Here is a 16,155-nt window from a genome sequence, read left to right as displayed (position 1 = left end):
TGGATAATGCAACTCAGATTAGGCCTTCCCATCCACATTTATAACACTTCTGAATATGCATGTGATATTTCATGTGTCTTATTTTCTAGGAATCAGAGTATGGGGAGAACGTGTGAATGTAAGGGGAAACCTTGTTGCTCTTTCCATTTGGCCTGGTACATACCAAGAACGTGAGGAAGTCAACAACATCCTATGGCACGCTGGAATAGAGGTCAGCTGCTTTAGGCTTTAAGCCTGTGTAACTTCACTTTTTCTTATTCAGAGCCGCAGAACCCCTGAAGATATAGATTAAAAATCTTTGATTCCTTGCAGTTACTACTAGTGGGAGTGCAAAACTTATTGTATAACATATTATGGAATTTAATGTATCAAGTAGGAATCTGCAAAGTCTGCTGAGTACAAAAATTCCAATTATGTTTTTGGATTTTTTTTTGTGATTGTCACACAGCATTTTTCCTATAGGGGAAAATGAGGATGATAAACCCCAACATTATATACAATCTTTACAATAAAATACCATTGTTAATGTAACAGGGACACTGTGATCAGGGACAACATACAGGACAGTGAGCCCTATGCTTCAGCTCCCCAACAACCCTGCCTGCTTGCCTCTGAGTATCCTAATGATACTTGACAAGCACAGAGACAAACTTACTTTCCCTAATTTACTGTGAAGACACTTAACAAGACAAAAAACTAAAGCAAGAACAGTATGGGTCAGAACAGAGAGTGCACACAAGGAACATAATCACAAATACAGAAGAATACTCAATAAACACAGCTAAGAATCAAATACCAAGAGTGCAGATCTAGCAAACTACAGCAAATCAGAAAATGAGATAAGAATGAGAAAAATAATTTGACGGGCAAGGAATGATATTCATGAAGGACATTTATAAAGAAGCGGAACTCTGCCTCAGGTGGTAGAAGCAGGGACTGACAGTCATGTGGTAGTAAACAGTCCAGGTCACAACAGAGAATGCATATAAGGAACAGAATCACAAATACAGAAGAATAGTCACTTAGCAAAGCCAATAATCAAATACAGAATTAGCAAAGCAGAACATTATCTAGCAAAAAATTGGACCAGCAAAGAATGAGCTGCAATTCCAACAAATGATCTACATGACCTCTGTTAACAACAAGTAGTTATAAAGATCCGGAGATCCGGTGACCGCGTTCGGATGTGCGTGGACGCTGTTCGGAGTTCTCCGGTGTCTGCTTCGGTGACGTCACCACTGGAGCTACGGAAACAAAGGAGGAACAAATTTCCTACGCCGACGAAGGAGACCGTCCTTGTCTCCGAAACGCGTAGGAAATTTGTTCCTCCTTTGTTTCCGTAGATCCACTGGTGACGTCACCGAAGCAGACACCGGGGAACTCCGAACATCGTCCACGCACATCCGAACGCGGTCACCGGCCGGGGCTGCTCCGGATCCGTGGCAGAAGAAGAAAAAAGTGCACCTATCCCTTACCCTCCACCCGAGCATCGCAACAAAAGGTAAAAAAAATCCACTTTTTCATATTGGAGGAGCGCGATATACACAAACCATATTTATCTGTTAACAACAAGACCACCCTTACTTCTAGTAAGTTAAAATACACAAATTCGAATGGTAAAATCTAAATTTAATTAGAATTCATAGAAATTATATAGAAATACATATTAAGTCAAGGGACAAACAGTACCTTTTCGCAATATTAGAGCAATATTAGAGCATTGCACAAAAACCCATATAGGCCTCTATTACAGGATTTAACCAAATATCAGCCGATAGTACAAAAGCATACAGCAGTAGTGTGAATAGAAGACAGAGGTAAACAATAAAATAACATTGAGAACTGAAATTTGTGCTGCTTTATTCCCAGATCAGTGAAGGCGCAGACATTTTACTGCAGGATAACGTGGTTTCTGGCTTTGAGAGAGCCGCGTATCGTATTGATGGAGAGTCTTGTCAAAGTGAGTAAAATATGAAATACTATTAGTGGAGATCTGAACAACTGGCCTTAGCAATGCCAAGAACAAAGGTGTCTCGATTTGTCTCAATTTTAGGAATAATGGGGTACATTTACTAAGGCTCTTTCTGTCGGACTTTGCACGTTCTTTTTTGTGCAAACTGAATGCGCAGGTTTTTAATAAGTGTCCGTGCAACATTTTGTGTCGCAGCTGCACAAGTCTTCACGCGACACAAACTAGGGGAGGTTCCGGTGCTCAGTCGGTCCGTGCGCCAGATTTATCAAGCAAAGTCCAACAGAAGTTTGTTGCACGCTCTATGTTAAAGTTGTTACACTCTTCTAGGGTATTGCAGGTAGCGTAGAAATCCTGTATCTGTCGGCCCCTGCACACTGCACATAGTCCACACTGCACTGTTCTTAGTAAATGTGCCATGGACTTTAACATGCACCCTGAGCAATCTGCAGAGGAAACCAACAGGAAGTGTCAAAGGTCCCTACAGCACCACCACAGGGCAACACTTAGCATTACATTGGGGCTCATTTACTAAGGGCCTGAACGGACCACTTTCGTTGGGTTTCCCGAATATTTCTGTTTTGCGCCGAATTGCCCCAGGATTTTGGTGCAAGCGACTGGATTGTGGCGCATCGGCGTCGGCTTTCACGCGACAGAAATGGGGGGGGGGGGGGCGTGGCCATCGGACAACTCGACTGATTCGGAAAAGCCGCAGAATTTAAAAAACGATTTCTGTCGCAAGATCAGCACTTACATGCACCAGGAAGAAGAAGGTGAACTCCGGCGGACCTCGGCGCAGCAGTGACACCTGCTGGATATCGGGTGACGATCTTAGTGAATCCTGGCAGACCTGAATCCACGTCGGACAACACACCGCAGGATCGCGACTGGACCGGGTAAGTAAATGTGCGCCATTGTGTCCATGGAAAGCAATTGGTTGTTTGTGTTACATGTAGAGAAACTAGGTCCTACAGAGATGGACATACTCTTTGTAGCCGCTCTCTGATGTATGAGGACCATATTCACACACACTATTCATACTAGCGTATTTGAAATTGACTTTTGCATGAGAAAAAAAAACTCTTCTTTTTTTATTTGTCACGAGTATCTTATGGCAACTCATTTATCCATTTGTATCGATGTTTAAAACATGAAAACATCCTGTGATAATATACAATACTATTGTCCTACAGATGTCGTTGATCCCAGTCAGCAGTGGTCTAACAATGAAGCCTATGGAGGGTTATATGGAATCTATATGAATCAAGACGGACTTCCCGATTGTTCACTGATAAGAGGATTTAAATTGTGGAAATGCTGGGATTATGGTATCTATGCCCAGGTAATAAGACTGGAGGGCCTAGGTGTCACCCATGATGGCATCTCATGTAGAAGTTAGAAGGTGCCATCAATGGTTGTACAAGGTTCTTCACTGCTCCTTCAGCTCTAGATTTGATGTGACATATAACTTCACACTTTTCTGGTCTATTTCCCGTTCTAACGCCTTTCTACCGATCCTGACCTCTCCTTGTTCTAACGCCCTGCTACCGATCCTGACCTCTCCTGTATTCGTCTTTATAGATCGTCTCCGCAGTGCAGATCTCTGATGTCTTCCTGGCAGATAATGGATTGGGGATACTTACTATAATATACACACCAGGAGCCGTCTCTCACGAGATATCAAACAAAACTGTCCAGATATCGGTAAGTATACAACAGATAAGAGTACAGTGTCACCCATCAGGATCCTGGATTTTACATGGAATGTGTTACTCTATGTCCATCATAAAGAATGTGAACCCTAAACTCTCTATTCTCTTGTTTCTTCTTTTCAGAAATCCTTGTTGGTGGGAAGCAGTCCAGACTATGACTGCAGCGATGTCCTGACAGATACTGATGCCAATGTCAAGCTCTCAGATCAGCATCGCAGTGCCAGACCTCCAGGTGGTAAGTGCTCACTTTCCTTTAATAGGAAGGAAATGGGTGTAATACACCAATGTAAAATAGCCTTATAAGTCATACACAGACATGGAATAAAAGGATTAAAAAGTACATAAAAGAAGCCATTGTTAAGATGAAAAAACACCCTGCACAAAAAAACCACAATGCCCCCTTTAATAGAGTTTCAGAAATAATTATGAACTTTTGTTTTTGTTATTGATTTAATTAAGATAGATGTGTAGAAGGACCCCTAAGCATGAAGTGCCTTTTATTATACTGGTGTAAGTCCTAGTTACCAAGGGATATCTTCTGAACTGTAGAAACACAGTTCTGGTGTTATTTTGAAGAGGAGAGTTTCCACTTCAATATTACACAAGGATTGTGTCTCTAGGTGCCACCTACCCTGTTATAGGTTACATCCAGGAATGCAATTTTCATATAGAGCTATAACCGATGGTCATGATTTTGCTGTGCTTTTTCCTCCACCCATTTGTATCCAGGTGGCAGAAGTGGAATTTGTTGGCCCTACTTTAGCTCAGGCCATAACGCGGCACCTGGGCACCCAATGGCAGGATTAATGAGCTATAACGCCATCAGTGGCCTCATGACAGTTACAGGTAACTCTATTTACTTTATAATCATCAATCACCATCTTGTAAAAAATTGTTTTTTGTCTTTATATTGTGGTAAATTGATGTTGTTTATTCTGATTTCATTGTAAGATACAACATTTGTGAGATACAAATCCGTGTGTTCTGGACAATCCAACGTCATGTTCATGACCAACCCAGAAAATGAAGATTTGCAGCACCCGGTGGAAGTCTCCAGGATAACAATATCAGACAGTGCGGAGGATCAGAAAGTCTTCATCCATCGACCTGATGTAGGGTAAGTAGCTCTACTACAAATAACTACAGAATTTTACCCAAATATCGATTATCTTGTCTCCGATTTTGTCCCACTGATAACATAAAGAGGCCCATACACAGAACAGGAATCATGGGTGAAGCCACCAACATCTGAATAACCAACAGATCATCTAATGGTTAGAGGAGAGAAGGATTGGGCATGTTAAAATCTAACATACTCAAAATCTTCTCATGAAAGAGAAGTTGGCAGAGTGGTCAATGGTGGAATAGAAGACTTTTCTTTCCTCTTTGCCAAGGGGAAAGAAAAATGATCTCCCATTTTAGGTTTTACTACTATGAATCTGGTGGTTATTTCTGCTTCTCCCCCACTTGGCATGTTCTCCTACTTTGTACAATGAAGTTTGTATGTAGAAGGAAGTCCAGCAAGCCCTATCCCTACCCAGGAACAAAAAAAAGAAGAACTAAACAAACTTGAACCCCTCATTCCAAGGTTCTCCATTGTACACCGAACGGTGGTCACTCAGATCAGAACTCAAGTGGACAATAGGCGGTTCCAGGATGTAGAAGCAGTGAGGAAGGTGAAGCTTACCCACCAGAGAACAACAATTATTGTTTTGTCCCCACAGAAAAGCCAACCCCTCTGACTGTGTGGACATGACCTGCGATGCTAAGAGGAAGGCATTGCTGAAAGATCTCGATGGCTCTTTCCTGGGGAATGTTGGGGCTGTAGTTCCACAATCGGAATACCAGTGGAATGGAGTTGCAAGTTACGGTCTTGGAGACTACAGGATTCCAAAAGTTATGCTGACTTACTTGAATGGAAGTCGAATCCCTGTGTCACAGGTGGCACCAAACAAAGGTAAGTACCCTAAGACTAGAAACATCGATAAGCGACTACATTCTTCAAGTAATAGTATCGGGCCAGGTCTTAAAGTAGTATCAGTGGACAAAGCAGTCACATTCTTTATTACTGCCATCATGGCTTCCATCACAGCATGGGGCAAGCATTGGTCCTAAGAGCAGACCTTAGAGGAGAACATTTACATAATTCATACAACTATGCTGTCTCTATATTTGCCTCCATAGTTCTGTAGTTTTCTTTAGCAGTCTGTGTTTCCTTCTATCAGGTATCATCAGGGATAACACATGTGTGTACGTGTCATCCTGGGAGAGCTACAAATGCTTCGGCCTGAACTATGAGATGCTTGTCATTGAGAGTTTGGATGCCGATACCGAAACGAGACGCCTGTCCCCGGTAGCAGTCCTGGAGGAAGGATATTTGGATCTCATCAATGGTTTGTGTGCCTTAAAATTTCAAAGATCTCCTGCATGTATCTTTGCTGTTGGGTCCTCCATAATGTTTTCTGTTATCATTTTAGGGCCTCAAGACCATGGCTGGTGTTCTGGATACACCTGCCAGAAGAGAGTCTCCTTATTTCACGCTATAGTGGCTACCAATAAATCAGTGGATGTTTATTTTACCAGCACGAGCCCCCAGAATCTCCGATTGAAACTACTCAACACCGGGGACACCAAGGTAAGACACCGAGGCAACAAGATGGTCACTTGGGTGAATTTATCACATTTTCTGAATTAAAAATAGTAAATATAGGTTCTATCATTGAGTTGTATCCATTAGACCTTTAGATACAGGTATATGATGGTAGTATTCATTGCTGTGACATGTTAGGCTTATTCTATTGTATCCACCGCTGACTGCATTACATTCTTCCATCGTAGTCTGTCCGTGCAGGGATCTACTACTCAAATTCTCAACGATTGGACGTCTATGTTAATAATGTGTATATAAACCCAACAAATATACAATGGAGGGGATCTGACTATACACTGAGTGCACCTACTTATCAGGGTAAGTTAAAGCATGAGCCATCACCACGTCTACAGTTAATATGTCTGTAAAATGTATGTCACAGGGACAAGATTTCAGATGGTTCACATTTGACATTTGACACTGGGGGCACCAGACATACCTAAATGCAGAAGGTAAGAAGGAATGATCATGTTGAGTTTCAACAGGTCCGATTGTTTGTTCCCAGACATAATAAGTTGCTGCTAGAGATGTTTGGCTTCTTATTATTGCCTTTTGCAAGGCATGGTGTATACTTACACCATATACATAATCATCTGAGCTCAGTCTGGAAGAGAAGATGCTCATCTTGTGAAGCTTTGGACACCAGGTTTTGGTAAAGATGGTGACCCAATATCTTATCCAAGTGACAAGTCATGGCCTCTCCTCACAGCAATAATCTATAGACCATCAAATACATGACTTATTATTCCTTGCCCCTTCTATTAACCCTGCTTTGTCTTTAGTACATTGATTGGTTGGTGATGTATGTGTTGTCTCTTCTTCTTCTGACAGGACAATACCTGCCTCAGCTCAACTCTACTGTTGTGGGAGAAAACTACTTTGATAAGGACTATAACATGTTGTATGTCCTGGTCAGAGGATCCACTCCGATAGAAATTCGTACGTCTCCTCTGATTGTTGTTTCATTCAACCTTCCGGCCATGACCGTGGATCAGTTTTATGGGGACAATCTTGTCAGGAACCTTGCACTTTTCTTGAAGATCCCAGCGAGTAAAATCCGCATTACAAAGATCATTCAGGAGGGTTCCAGTCGTAGAAAGAGAGCGGCAGGAGGACTCAGCGTAGTCGTGGAAATTGCCGATCCACCGGCCCAACAAATAAACTCTACGGCTAGTAGTAACTCCAACGGTAAGTAAGAAATGTTACCACTGGAGATGAGATCAGGCTACTGGAAACTCTATACAAGTCTTCTACGATATCAATTTACTATATGTCTACAGCATAGATAATAATTGTGTGGTTGTTTGGGGGTTCCAGCCATGGAATCCCCACTAATAGCACGTATGAGAGCCCTATGAGAACTGGCGCTCTTTTCGCTATCTTTGTTCCATTCCATTAGGGGGCAGTAAACCTCATTTGGTTATCGACTCAACCTTGGACCTACTTAGCATTAAAACACCTTTCCGTATCTTTTAGATAGATAATTCATTCTTTTTTTGGAAAATATGTGCGTAGACCTCCTATAGTTAAAATCTAGAAATGAAAGGGGTATTCTCAGAAAGTTATCCAACATCATATGTCACATTCCAAACTATCCAATCTTGGATGAAGAAGGGTGGGGCTTAGTAAAGGGGCGTGTTTTAGCATTCTTAATTTTTTATTAAAGACAGTTGGGTAGCGCTACGGTTTATGAGGTTAGGGGTGGAGAAAATGAAATTTGTTCATATTGGGGCAGATTTATCAAGCTGTCTGAAAGTCAGAATATTTCTAGTTGCCCATGGCAACCAATCACAGCTCCCGTTTAAAATATTCATGAGCACTGGTGAAATGAAAGCTGAGCTGGGATTGGTTGCCATGAGCAACTAGAAATATTCTGACTTTCAGACAGCTTGATAAATCTGCCCCATTGTATTTTTATTAGGAGATAATACCAGAACAATGCATTCCCTAAATTTACTTCTTTCGTGTTCTAGAGGTCTTCTCAGTATCTTACAGTTTGTCAGTGATAACTCTCTACTTTTTAGGTGGACTGTCGTTCTCAGATTTCCAGACTATGAGTAAGAACCTGGCATCTGCTGCCATTGATGGAAGTCTCAGCTCTCAGCTGAACGTCACCGTGTCATCATTGTCCATTTCTGACCCAGTTCCACCTCCGAGTGATCCTGCCTGGAGTCAGGTAACAAGATAATTATTCTGGTAGATTCTGGTGCCTATGTCATATACAATGCCCATGACCAGCAGGTCAACAGTGGTCCTCTCAGACTTATACAAAGGGGTAATAGGTTTGTTTTCTGCAGAAATAAGCGTCAATACCAAAATACTAAAAGTTTTTGACATTGGTGATGTGATGTCTTCCAGGTGGCAGCCGCATCTGAGAACAAGACCTCGTCCTCTACTGGCAGCTATCTGGCCACAGTATCTACTCTCAAAGTCATCCAAGAACCCGTGGCCGGACTTCCTGGAGAAAGACTTTACCAGCAGCCATGTGTGATGGCTCAAGACTCCAACGTAAGTGCCGTGGGCTGGGCCGATTCTAGCCTTTCTGCTGCCTGAGGCGAAACCCCCGAACGCCCGATGATTCTACTTAACACACTAGTAGTCAGTCAGAGACACAGACATTAGTGACAGCTAGTACTTTACAGGTGTTGATATGCTCCATCTGGAAGCATCTGGACTTCTTTACTATTTCTCCCGGCCATGGCTTTGCTCTGCTGAATTCACAGTCAAATGTCTTCAGCTCTATGCAGCACAACTCCACACTGCGCCCCTAAAAATACCACAGTCACTTACAGTATAATGGAGTGTGTAACAAAGTGTATATTATCCTCACAACATGACTGAACATACTATACCCCACATAACACATCCTTTATATAGTCACCTGAATAAATTATAGTATATACAGCGCCCACAATTTATTAGGGGCCCTAATTTAGCCTGCCCCTCACATACACAGCCTCAGCCCCCCAGTAGTATACACAGCCTCCGCCTCCCAGTAGTATACACAGCCCCAGCCCCCCAGTAGTATACACAGCCTCAGCCCCCCAGTAGTATGCATAGTCTCAGCCCGCCAGAAGTGTACACAGCTTCAGCCCCCCCCAGTTGTATACACAGCCTCAGCCCCCCAGTTATACATACAGCCTCAGCCTCCAGTATACACAGCCTCCCCAGAGGTATACAGCCATGACACCCCAAGAAAATAAAAACCTTGTAATCACCTTTGGCTCCACCCTGGTGCTCCACCACAGAATCCTCCTCTTCTCCCACCAGCAGCTGCATCTCCTGTATAGTGACTTCATCATACACGCCAGCCTCTGTCCCGCAGAGCTACATGGCTCTGCTTATCAATTACCCTTAAGGAGCCAAAGTCATAGATTTTTCAGGTAGCATGGACTTCCCAGCCATTGGCGAGTCTGTACTACCGGTGGCAAAATGGATTTGGGAGCTGAGAGGCCTCCTTTAGTACCCCAGGCCAGAGCCATAAACTTGCATTTTGAGTGTTTTTTTAATGTTAGTTTTAATGTGTTTTGTCCCTTTTATTTCTAGGGGAACTGTGTCTCTGTAAGTACAAGTTCTCTGACACTGACGGCCACCCTGAAATACCCCAACGACACCATCGTCAGCAATGGACTGGATGGAAACGTGACCATCGCATTCGTCAGCTGTTGGGCAAACTTCACCGACCTTGGTTTGAAGCTGCCAGGTAGAGGCTGTACCCTGATATATTATATATGGAATGTGCTGATATTTATTATATATGAGAATGTGCTGCTATATATTATATATGAGAATGTGCTGCTATATATTATATATGAGAATGTGCTGCTATATATTATATATGAGAATGTGCTGCTATATATTATCTATGAGAATGTGCTGCTATATATTATATATGAGAATGTGCTGCTATATATAATGTACAGGAAATTCCCAATATTCCATTAATCAGTGGACGGGAAACCCTGTGCACCATGTCTTTAGCTACAGGATTATTCTTGTTCTCTCATTTGCCTAAAAGCTTTTTGCTTTGTTTGGTTGGTGACTTGTACCCTCTATTTTACTTTTGAGGGTAATAGTTGAAGGAAAAAGGCGAAATAATTTTATGGAAATCTTTATTTCAGGAAAAGGATACAAGCTGGAATTTGTGCTGAATAGGGTTTCTGTGCAGACCCGATCTTTTGATGCCAGAACTGTAACGGCCACAACAAGCACCAGCACCAGTACCAGCACCAGTACCTCATCATCAAATTCTGGTTCCAATAGTGATGGAGACGCCGCTCTCGCCATATACGGTCCATTCCAGGCATTGCTGACTTTGGCCATCACCTTGATTACTGTGAATCTATTGATGGACGGATTGTAAGGAGTGAAACATAGGTGAGATGGAGGCTTCATTCTCTGATTTTGTGAATTATAAATTCTACAAATCACTTCTGTATTATCAGGTGGTGTAATTAATAATATAAATAAGATAATTTACCATTCACACATGCAACATCCCCCACCGGGGCCTAGCCTTTTCTTTGGGCCTGGATGCAGCTGGGGCCCAGAATACCGGAGTGGCTGGTGGTTGGGGCCTAGGGCACGCTCTGGTCATGGTGCATGGTATGGGGATCGGAGGGCTGTCCTACAGCCTGGCAGGTCTCCAGCAGGTGGTGTGTGCAAGAAATATGGAGGGAGAGGCTGATGCAATGTTTTCACCCTGGGGCAACCCCTCAGTGTCTGTAGGAGGAGTCCCTGGGTGATGGATGGGGAAGCCCGTGGTGGTGACAGCTGTATCCAGGGATCAGATGGAGGCAACGTTATGCAAATCAATTTACAGTTCTTTATTGAACAGCAGGCAACGGCCCGAAAACTGGTAAAAGCAGGTTCTGGTTGCTAGAGTGATCATGGAGAAAGAATTTGTGATAATTAAACGTCGGAATATCCAATGGGGCACATTTACTAGGGGCCGTGCGGCAGTTTTCTGTCAGACGTTGCACGTTCTTTCTAGTGGACACTGCTTGTACCGGAATTTAAGAAGTGTCCGCACCACAAATGTGTCCCACATTACCCTTTTGTGGCACAGCTGCACTATTCTTCATGCAAAACAAATTTCTGCACTGAAGGGGGCGTTCAGGTGCTCAGTCGGACCGTGCACCAGATTTATCATGCAAAGTCCAACTGAAAAGTGGTGCACTCTGTCGGAACAGTGCATGGGGCGTCAGATTCATGAAGAACGTGTGCCAGAAGTCCTGAATCTGGTGCCCATTGCACTCTGCATAGGGCATTTCACATAGTACACACTGCACTGTTCCTAGTAAATGTGCCCCACTATGATTAAAGGAAACCTACCACTTGAAGTGGCAGGTATAAGAAGGAAATACCGAGCACCAGCTCAGGGTGAGCTGGTGCCGGAGCTTATTTTTGTTAGTCTTTTATACCCCTGTATCGCGGTTTAAAATACTTTTTAAACTTTATAGCCGAAGCTGCTTCGGCGCATGGAGGTACGCGCTCGGCGCACCATGTGCGCGACCGTGCGCGCGGCTCTCCTTCACTTCCTATGTAGCTGCGCGCACGGTCGTGCCCTTGGTGCGTCGAAGCAGCTTCGGCTATAAAGTTTAAAAAGTGTTTTAAACCGCGATACAGCGGTATAAAACACTAACAAAGATAAGCTCCGGCACCAGCTCACCCTGAGCTGGTGCTCGGTATTTCCTTCTTACACCTACCACTTCAAGTGGTAGGTTTCCTTTAATGTCCCCCAAGATCTGCACAACATTTAAGTCTATGGAGAATTGAGTTGGGGGAGAAGAGCTGCTACTGGAGAGGGATGTAGGCAGCATCTCCCCAGATATTGTAACAGATAAAACAATATTCCAGGTATATATTGAAATAAATCTTTTATCTCCCTCCAGTAGCCGCTCCTCCGCTCTCCATAAACATGAATGCTGCATAGATGAGAACAGTGAAAGGGCAGAGAATCTTCTGCTCTAATAGAATATCATCAAATTTCTTATTTCTAGTACAGAACTAGCAATATATATTGAAATGGAAAAAAATTACCAGAAATATATATGGACGCAACGTCCACTGGTGTCCGGAGTCGCGCCGAACCGGATCCAATGGAAAATATACGGACGCGCTACTGAATGTGATACAAGACATTTGATTTCTCAAAAAAACTGATTGTAAGGACAACGCGTTTCAGAGGTGATCCGCTCCCTTCATCAGCATCCCGACCACATGCCATGTCCTGCTATTTATGAATAACATCACTACTGACAGAAACCCCCCCTGGCTACACGTGTAATTCGGGTGACAAGTTTGATGAGATTGCCCCTGAAACACGTTGTCCTTCCAATTAATTTTTTGAGTAATAAGATGTCTTGTATCACATTAAGTAGCAAGTCTGTATATTTCTGGTAATATTTGAATTTTCCATTGGATCCGGTTCGGCACGACTCCGGACACCAGTGGACGCTGCAACTGTCAACAAAATAGGTTTCCATATGATCTTATCATAGACCTTTGGCTAATCGCTGGATCCTATGTAAATAACGATCTGTTTTGTAACCGTTTGTTATTACGCTGTGATAATTTTTTCTATTTGCCTTTGTGTAAAGGCAAGGTAAGTCTTTAAATGGAACCCGTCACCACATTTTTCACAAATACAGGTAGTGTATATAGGTTTCCATAGAGCCCTAGTAACTAACTGACACCTTTCTTTTAGCTAAAATTTGTTCCCTTGAGATTTCCATATATTCAACTTTATACTTTTACCTGGTATCTAAGCATGGCTACAGCGAGTCGTGGTGGGCGTAACCTTCTTGGGCAGCACCTCCTCTCCATCCTATCTCTGTATGCAGCTGTAATGTCATGTGACCAGGGTGACATCATCGCAGGTCCTTTAGTTTTTTAGCATTAGAAAACTCACACCAAGCATATATCTCATGAAATCATAGCATATTGTATCACATGAAGTCACAGCAGCCTACATGGAGAGGAGTAGAAGTCCATGCAGGCTGTTTTGATTATTTTATGTGGTCAGATATGTACATGGGGGTGCAGTTTACTAATGTTAAGTAGCTTAAGGACCTTTTATGATGTCACCCTGGTCACATGACATTAGGACACACCCCTCAATTTGCTCCAAAGATGCATAGATACCAGCCAAGATTATAGCTCTGATTTTATGGGGATCTGAGGGAAATTATTTTAGCTAAAAGCAGGGTGTCAGTTACTAGGGCTCTATAGGAACCTGCCACGAGCTGTATTTGGGAAAAACGTGGAGACAGGTTCCCTTTAAACCTCAGACCTTTACATCACAAATCTACATCTTTCTCTTTCCACAGATAAAAGATCTCCTGAAGACTGGATTTTATGCTCAATGTTGGCATACGGGACACTTTAACCCTGTCCTTGCTGTCACCGATGTCTCTGTCTTTAAAAGTCTAAAGTATCGGATAGCGATCGTCTTCTTAGGAACATTTATAGGACTGAACCTCGGAAACATTCTGTAAAATGTCTGAAAACCTGCAGTAATAAATTTCTGTGCATCACTAAGTATCATCGTTCTAGAAATGGTCCAGTACTGAGGGGTTTACATGGGGAGGCGTAGAGTAGAACATGTAAGTGTAATACATTATGTCATACATAGGAAGATTTGGGAACATATGGGAAGTCATATAGGCACAAAGAAGTCATCATGCATCCCATATGGATCAGTGGTGCGGTTCCCTAGAACCATTACACAGCTGGGTGGGCACCTAGGGGGGCTATAATGTACAGACATGTGTCTCCATATAGTTTTGATCCCTTTAGAAAGATATCACAATAGTGACACGCTAGGATCACGTGTGACATGTATGATTGCATGTAGTATGTTTTCCACAGGTCATATTGTGGTCTCTATTGAATATTTTGGTGTCCTGAATCCCCCTGATAACAGATATATAAGGGAGGACCACAGAAGTTTCCGGCAGTATTCCCTTCTCTCTGATAAAACATGTGCATGCTCAGCCGAGTCAAGCATCAGTGTGTATGATGGGCGGAAGGAATAGCTGTCAACCGAACAAAGGACTACAACCACTAGTCTCCGCTTTATCGGATTATCGTTGATATTCGATATGTGTCTACTCAGGAAACTCTGTAATGATCTAATTAATGGGATCGACCCGTATTCATTACCATCTGTCGCTGTCATGGCTACAAGTTATTGTTTTCCTTATCACTGATTTGGATCTATTTAGATATAACTATGGAACTAGTTTGTGGGAAAAAAATAGAAAAGTTTACAGTTTTTAAAGAGAAGCTATTTTTTTTTTTTAATAAATCCTGTATTTGCACTGTATTTTAATAAACATATTATAAAAAAAATAACCGGATAGAGTCTGTAATTTGTCTTCAAATGAAGCTAAATTTATACCGGATGTGTGTCCTTGATAGTCGTCATCCATATGTGATAGCAAGGCTGGGGCAAGCACTGGGCATACCTGGGCAAGTGCCGGGGCCCAGAGCTGCTGGGGGGGGCCCACATAAGGCTGTACATAAGGAATCCATGGGGTGTAGGGGGCTGTATCTAACAAATCGAAAGGGTGTGAGGGGGAATTATATAAAATGACAATGTGGGGACTGTTTGGGATGATAAACTAGGAAATATTTTAGGGAACAGGAAACTGATTGACGACACATGAGTTCACTGCAAAGGGGCCAACTGAGGCTGTGTCACCCAGGGGCCTACTGAAACCTGGAGCCGACCCTGTGTGACTGTATATATCACTTACAAAACTACAGGCAGTTCAAAACTGAAGGACACACGACTTACATACTAACCCTAGTTACAGACAGACCTCTCTGCCCTCTGTGACCTCTGGTGAAGTCTCTGGAGGCTTTATTTTAGTCCCAGACTGCAATGATCAACTTTAGAGATTTATTGAATAGTGGACAATTTCCACCTATGGACAGTGTTGGACTGGGGTTTCTTGGGCCGGCCCTATAACATGATTCTGGGGACCCACACTCCATCAAGTCCTTGGAAATACCATCTAGTAGCCCCTTAAATTGAGTTGTCTTCTTCTAGACCTCTTGAACCAATTATTTAGACCCTGTGCCCAAAAGAGGACGGTTGGCCAGTCCGACCTTACATGTATACATGGAAATATCCTCCCCGGATGAAGAACTAGTGTCCTACATGCCGACTACAAACAACCTCAGACTACTGTACATTGACCACAGTAACGCTGATCTGTGATTGGTCACCATCATCTACAAAGAAACACAGAAAAGAAAGTCCAGATCTGAATTTGGTTTTATTGTTCTGTGATCACAAGTTATAGAAGATCCAAGAAGAGTAAAGGTCCACTTGCTATACAGTGTTTTTCCAGTGACGTTTTTGGAGTCTTCTTGAGGTCGTTCTGGTCAAAGTCTGCAATAAAAATATAAATATATAATTATATATATTAAACATATGAATCAATCAAAAAATGTGCATAGGAGCAGCTGCTATGTTCATAGCGTGGGGGCATCTTGGGCAGTAGAATAGAGAATAAATATCAGCTGTACAAGTAGGACCTGAAGATCACAACCAGACAGCAAATAGATAGAGATTAACTTCATTTAAAGGGGTTTTCCACACCAAATCTTCTCTTTGTACTCTGTTTATGTTGCAACTAAAAGATGATGAATGTGAGGACACATGCAGGATATCGGGCGCACAATCTTCTTGAATCACGGCACAGTGAATTGTCATCGGACAATGCACTTTCCGGATCTCCTCCGGATCGGGTAAGTAAATGTGCCCCTTTGTTATCGTGATCTTAATTACATTCCATTTACAGTGTATTTAC

At 42.7% G+C, this 16,155-nt stretch overlaps 1 protein-coding gene across 2 annotated transcripts in view; it reads left to right on the top strand.

The window, feature by feature from the left end:
• LOC140132490 (fibrocystin-L-like) overlaps window positions 1–14,650 on the top strand; it is a 90,552-nt gene extending 75,902 nt beyond the window's left edge. For both annotated transcript variants that reach the window (XM_072151318.1, XM_072151317.1), the window contains exons 62-78: window positions 90–211; window positions 1,870–1,960; window positions 3,163–3,311; window positions 3,551–3,673; window positions 3,805–3,916; window positions 4,411–4,527; window positions 4,633–4,798; window positions 5,406–5,638; window positions 5,907–6,074; window positions 6,159–6,316; window positions 6,520–6,649; window positions 7,163–7,519; window positions 8,356–8,507; window positions 8,690–8,839; window positions 9,878–10,034; window positions 10,453–10,708; window positions 13,663–14,650. In XM_072151318.1, the coding sequence (XP_072007419.1) occupies window positions 90–211; window positions 1,870–1,960; window positions 3,163–3,311; window positions 3,551–3,673; window positions 3,805–3,916; window positions 4,411–4,527; window positions 4,633–4,798; window positions 5,406–5,638; window positions 5,907–6,074; window positions 6,159–6,316; window positions 6,520–6,649; window positions 7,163–7,519; window positions 8,356–8,507; window positions 8,690–8,839; window positions 9,878–10,034; window positions 10,453–10,694 (2,627 nt within the window). In that variant the 3' untranslated portion in view covers window positions 10,695–10,708; window positions 13,663–14,650. The remainder of the gene's footprint in view (window positions 1–89; window positions 212–1,869; window positions 1,961–3,162; window positions 3,312–3,550; window positions 3,674–3,804; window positions 3,917–4,410; window positions 4,528–4,632; window positions 4,799–5,405; window positions 5,639–5,906; window positions 6,075–6,158; window positions 6,317–6,519; window positions 6,650–7,162; window positions 7,520–8,355; window positions 8,508–8,689; window positions 8,840–9,877; window positions 10,035–10,452; window positions 10,709–13,662) is intronic.
• Window positions 14,651–16,155: the final 1,505 nt, after the last annotated feature.

Source organism: Engystomops pustulosus, chromosome 5, assembly GCF_040894005.1.
Source record: "Engystomops pustulosus chromosome 5, aEngPut4.maternal, whole genome shotgun sequence".
NCBI classification, from domain to species: Eukaryota; Metazoa; Chordata; class Amphibia; order Anura; family Leptodactylidae; genus Engystomops; species Engystomops pustulosus.
The sequence above is the reverse complement of the archived record's forward strand: the minus strand, read 5'-3'. Positions and strand labels throughout refer to the sequence as shown.